We start from the raw sequence: 6,195 nt of genomic DNA on the forward strand, positions 1-6,195 counted from the left end.
TGATGATTATGTGTCTTGGGGGTGCTCTTCTCAAGGAGTATCTTTGTGGTGTTCTCTGTATTTCCTGAATTTGAATGTTGCTAGGTTGGGGAAGTTCTCCTGGATAATATCCTGAAGAGTGTTTTTCAACTTGGTTCCATTCTCCCCATCACTTTCAGGTATACACCAGTCAAACGTAGATTTGGTTTTTTCACATAGTCCCATGTTTCTTGGAGTCCCATTTCGTTTCATTATTTTTTCTCTAATCTTGTCCGCTTGCTTTATTTCATTAAGTTGACCTGCAATCTCTGATATCCCTTCTTCTGCTTGATCGTTTCGGCAATTGATACCTGTGTTTGCTTCACAAAGTTCTTGTGCTGTGTTTTTAAACTCCATCAGGTCATGTAGGTTCTTCTCTAAACTGGTTATTCTAGTTAGCGATTCATCTAACCTTTTTTCAAGGTTCTTAGCTTCCTTGCATTGGGTTAGAACATGTTCCTTTGGCTCGGAGGAGTTTGTTATTACCCACCTTCTGAAGCCCACTTCTGTCAATTCGTCAAACTCATTCTCCATCCAGTTTTGTTCCCTTGCTGGTGAGGAGTTGTGATCCTTTGGAGAAGAGGCATTCTGGATTTTGGAATTTTCAGCCTTTTTGCATTGGTTTCTCCCCATCTTCTTGGATGTTTCTACCTTTGGTCTTTGAACTTGGTGACCTTCAGACGGAGTGTCTGAGTGGATGTCCTTTTTGTTGATGTTGATGCTATTCCTTTCTGTTTGTTAGTCTTCCTTCTAGCAGTCAGGCTCCTCTGCTACAGATCTGCTGGAGTTTGCAGGAGGTAGACTCCAGCCCCTGTTTGCCCGGGTATCACCAGCAGAGGCTACAGAACAGCAAAGATTGCTGCCTGTTCCTTCCTTTGGAAGCTTCATCCCAGAATGATGCCTGCCAGATGCCAGCCAGAGCTCTCCTGTATGAGGTGTCAGTCAGCCCCTACTGGGAGGTGTCACTCAATCGTGAGACATGGGGGCCATGGACCCACTCAAGGAGGCAGTCTGACCCTTAGCAGAGCTCAAACCCTGTCCTGGGAGATCCACTGCTCTCTTCAGAGCTGTCAGGCAGGGATGTTTAAGTCTGCTGAAGCTGAGCCCACAGCCACCCCTTCCCCCGGGTGCTCTGTCCCAGGGATTTGGGGGTTTTATCTATAAACCCCTTACTGGGGCTGCTGCGTTTTTTTTTCAGAGATGCTCTGCCCAGAAAGGAGGAATCTAGAGAGGCAGTCTAGCCACAGCAGCCTTGCTGAGCTGCAGTTGGCTCCACCCAGTTTGATCTTCTGAGTGGCTTTGTTTACACTGTGAGGGTAAAACCACCTACTCAAGCCTCAGTAATGGTGGACGCTCCTCCCCACACCAAGCTCTGGCATCCCAGGTCAAGCTCAGACTGCTGTGCTGGCAGCGAGAATTTCAAGCTAGTGGATCTTAGCTTGCTGGACTCCATGGGGGTGGGACCTGCCAAGCCAGACCACTTGGCTCCCTGGCTTAAGCTGCCTTTCCAGGGAAGTGAATAGTTCTGTCTTGCTGGCATTCCAGGCACCCCTGGGATATGAAAAAACAAACAAATAAACAAAAAACTCCTGCAGCTAGCTCAGTGTCTGCCCAAACAGCCACCCAGTTTTGTGCTTGAAGCCCAGGTCCTGGTGGCGTAGGCACAAGAGGGAATCTCCTGGTCTGCGATTGTGAAGACTGTGGGAAAAGTACAGTATCTGGGCCAGAGTGCACTGTTCCTCACAGCACAGTTTCTAATGGCTTCCCTTTGCCAGGAGAGGGAGTTCCCTGACCCCTTGCACTTCCCAGGTGAGGCGACGCCCCACCCTGCTTCGGCTCACCCTCCATGGGCTACACCCACTGTCCGGTCAGTCTCAATGAGATGAACTGGTTACCTCAGTTGGAAATGCAGAAATCACCTGCCTTGTGCATCAGTCTTGCTGGGCACTGCAGACCAGAGCTGTTCCTGTTCGGCCATCCTGCCAGCAATCTCCAAATTATTTCTTTTATTGCTCGTGTCATCAGTTTGATGTACAGTTAATTTGCTTCAATTTGATTGAATTTTTTAGGGATTTGTGTTTTTCTATTTTAATTTTTTCACTTTTTAATTTTATACAACAATAATTGAAACCATACATATACTTAGGAGCTCTTTGTATTAGCTATGTTTTTCTGGAATATAATCAGCAGATATTTTCTTCAGATTGTTCTTTGTCTTTGTTTATGGTGCTTTTTTGACATGTGTAAGTCATTCAGATTTTTTTATGTAGCTAAATTTATTAATATTTAACTTGCTTTTGGAATTTGGGCCCTATTTATGACAGTTTTTCTATTTCCAGATTAAAGAGGACTACATCATTAATGACAAGATATGAAATGCAAATGCACACATTAAAAAAACCCTGGCCAGGCGCGGTGGCTCACGCCTGTAATCCCAGCACTTTGGGAGGCCGAGGTGAGCGAATCACGAGGTCAGGAGATTGAGACCATCCTGGCTATAATGGTGAAACTCCGTCTCTACTAAAAATACAAAAAAATGAGCCGGCCGTGGTGGCGGGCACCTGTAGTCCCAGCTCCTTGGGAGGCTGAGGCAGGAAAATGGCATGAACCTGGGAGGCAGAGCTTACAGTGAGCCGAGGTCTTGCCACTGCACTCCAGCCTGGGTGACAGAGCGAGACTCTGTCTAAAAAACAAAACAAAACAAACAACAACAACAAAAAAAAAACCCTAAGTATCATTAGCCGTTTGGGAAATACAAATCAAAACTACCATGAGATAACATTGTATAGATAGATAACATCCATTTGATTGATTCAACAGGAAATATCTGGATATATCAAGTGATATAAAGACTGAGGAAGAACTGGGATTTTCATACACTGCTGGTAAACAATCAAAATATACCCACACAAAAAATAAAAAAAAGAGGAATACATCTATTTTTAATTTAAATATGTGATATGAGTCATTGTGTCTAGATCTTGCATCCATTTGGAAATTATTATTTACTAGTATTTTATTTTAAAATATTAGACACTTTTTTTTCTTCCCAGATGCTGTTTTAGATACTGGAGATACAATGGTGACAAGATCAACAATATCTAGTTTCTCTCAGAGCTAATGTTCCTGTAAGGAGGGATAGATCACAAAGATGATTTTAGATAATGGTAAATGCTATAAAGACAGTGAAAGAAGATGATGTGACAAGGAGGGACTGAAGAGGTGCCTCTCTGATAAGATGATATTTGAGTGATTCCTGCATCACATGAAGAGGGCAACTATATCAGGCTCTGGGACAGAACTATCCAAGCCAAGGGAATACTTAGTACAAAGGCACTGAGGAGCAATAGCCCCTAACACTTATTAAATGTTTACTATGAACCAGACACAATGGCAAAATACTTCACCTGCAGTATCTCATTTATTTCTTACAACTACCCTTTGAATTAGGTAACAATAATCATCCTATTTTGAATACAAGGACACTGAGATTGCCAAACACTTCACCTGCATTATCTCATTTATTTCTCACAACTACCCTTTGAATTAGGTAACAATAATCATCCTATTTTGAATACAAGGACACTGAGATTGAAAGGGCCTCCTCTCAGTCTCCAGTGTAGCTTTCAGGGCTCAACCTGCAACAGTGAATTCCTGATTTTATCTCTCCAGGCTTTCATGAGAAGGACAAGAAGCCATATTGCCGAAAGGATTTCTTAGCCATGTTCTCACCCAAGTGTGGTGGCTGCAATCGTCCAGTGTTGGAAAACTACCTTTCAGCCATGGACACTGTCTGGCACCCAGAATGCTTTGTTTGTGGGGTCTGTATAATCACTTTTCTTCTGGACTTAGGGAAAGTCAAGGGTTCTCCTCTCTGAGAGGAAGAGCTGCAGTTAGTGAAAGGATTCGCAGTCCTGAATGAGGAATGGATGTGGGCATCCTAAAGGAGAAACGAGATACAAATCCATTGTGGGCATTTGCTTGTCTGTTTTGCAAGCAGACAATCTAGCCTCCATTTGTCAAGAATCTGAGGGAAATTCCTGTAGCTGGCAGGTCACTGGCAGGAATTTCAAGGCTGAAAATTTTACGTTGCTGACATTTTACCTCTTGACATTTGCATTCCTTTTCTCTCTCTTCTCTCTACCCCTAGGACTGCTTCACCAGTTTTTCTACTGGTTCCTTCTTTGAACTGGATGGACGTCCATTCTGTGAGCTCCATTACCATCACCGCCGGGGAACGCTCTGCCATGGATGTGGACAGCCCATCACTGGCCGTTGTATCAGTGCCATGGGGCACAAGTTCCATCCTGAGCACTTTGTGTGTGCTTTCTGCCTGACACAGTTGTCGAAGGGCATTTTCAGGGAGCAGAATGACAAGACCTATTGTCAACCTTGCTTCAATAAGCTCTTCCCACTGTAATGCCAACTGATCCACAGCCTCTTCAGGTTCCTTATACAATTTAAACCAAGAGAGGAGAGGAAAGGGTAAATTTGCTGTTCTGACCTTCTGCTTAATAGTCTTATAGAAAAAGGTGATGAGCAAATAAACGAACTTCTACACTTTACATGACTAGGCTGATAATCTTATTTTTGAGGCTTCTATACAGTTAATTCTATACATTCTCTTTCTCTCTTCTCCAATCAAGTACTTGGAGTTAGATTTAGGTCCTTCTGTCTAGTCCCTCTACAGATGTATTTTCCACTTGCATAATTCATACCAACACTGGTTTCCTTAGGTTTCTCCATTTTCACCTCTACTGATGGCCCTACTCAGATCTTCTCTAATTTGGTCCTGATACTTGTCTCTTTTCAAGTTTTCCCATGTCCCTGTGGCTCGCTGTCTTACAATCACTGCTGTGAAATCATGATACCACTCCTACCTCTTTGCATCTTCCTTCAGTGTATTTTTGTTTTTCAAGAGGAAGTAGATTTTAACTGGACAACTTTAAGTACTGACATCATTGATAAATAAACCAGCTTGTGGTTTCAATAACTCATTGTCATGTTTGTTTGGGAGATAAACTTTGTGCTTCCTGTGTTATATACTAGGCACTATGTACAGTTACGATTATATCAACTCTCTTGTTTCCTTCCATCCAATGCACACTTTAAAAATTTTAATTGGAAGAAATTAAAAGGAGGGTCTCCTTTTCACTAATTTTTGTTTTTAGTTTGGTCCCATAACCATTTTATTTTCTGGACTTAGATGATTGAATCATTTTTAAAAATGACAAAACTTCTTAAGATTGTTTTTATTACTGTGTTTACAGAAGGAGAAACTCTGGCTCTCCATTAGATACATTACAAATTCATTTCTTTTTTTTTTTTCTGAGATGGAGTTTCACTCTTGTTGCCCAGGCTAGAGTGCAATGGTGTGATCTCAGCTGACCACAACTTCCACCTCCCGGGTTCAAGCAACTTTCCTGCCTCAGCCTCCCGAGTAGCTGGAATTACAGGCGTGTGCCACCATGCCCGGCTAATTTTTGTATTTTTAGTAGAGATGGGGTTTCTCCATGTTGGTCAGGCTGGTCTCGAACTCCCGACCTCAGGTGATCTGCCTGCCTCAACCTCCCAAAGTGTTGGGATTACAGGTGTGAGCCACCATGCCTGGCCACAAATTCATTTCTAAAGTAAAAAATGAAACACACAATTTTACATTTGCCTCCTGAAGACAAATGAGATATCTGTTCTTAGAGCATCTCTGAAGAAAAATGCTGTAAAATCTCAAATGATTATTATCTAGAATTAGGAAAGCCAAGCCTCAAAGAAAAATTCCTCTTAATCATTTGTTCATCTCAAAATATTATAAGTAAAAGTGTGGAAAAGCTTGCCAGGTTATCAGAGAATCTGACTTTCTTATGTCCTATCAGTTTACTGTCCTACAGTTTACTTTTTATAAAAGTAAGCTTCACAAGGACTCATCTTTCTGCAAAAGAGATATTGAGAAGATCAGTACAATATATTTCTCACCATGGTCTTAAAAATAATTGTGTGATTATTTGCTTTAACAAAAACCAGACTCTTAGAATCCTTGATTCTGAAATAAGTTACTGGCAAAAACGCCTTCACTGGAGGTATTTTTAAAAATAGGACAAAATTTGGTGTCTTTAGATTGATAGAGGAATAGTACTACTTGGGAGAACTGAAATGGATTAAATGTTTCTTGCCAAACTTTAT

The 6,195-nt window shown here is 41.9% G+C and overlaps 1 protein-coding gene across 3 annotated transcripts in view; it reads left to right on the forward strand.

Moving 5' to 3' along the window:
* Positions 1–5,011, forward strand: part of LPXN (leupaxin) — a 56,689-nt gene extending 51,678 nt beyond the window's left edge. For all 3 annotated transcript variants that reach the window (XM_011968435.1, XM_011968433.1, XM_011968434.1), the window contains 2 exons: positions 3,691–3,839; positions 4,169–5,011. In XM_011968435.1, the coding sequence (XP_011823825.1) occupies positions 3,691–3,839; positions 4,169–4,438 (419 nt within the window). In that variant the 3' untranslated portion in view covers positions 4,439–5,011. The remainder of the gene's footprint in view (positions 1–3,690; positions 3,840–4,168) is intronic.
* Positions 5,012–6,195: the final 1,184 nt, after the last annotated feature.

Source organism: Mandrillus leucophaeus, unplaced genomic scaffold (assembly GCF_000951045.1).
Source record: "Mandrillus leucophaeus isolate KB7577 unplaced genomic scaffold, Mleu.le_1.0 Scaffold842, whole genome shotgun sequence".
Classification (NCBI taxonomy): Eukaryota; Metazoa; Chordata; class Mammalia; order Primates; family Cercopithecidae; genus Mandrillus; species Mandrillus leucophaeus.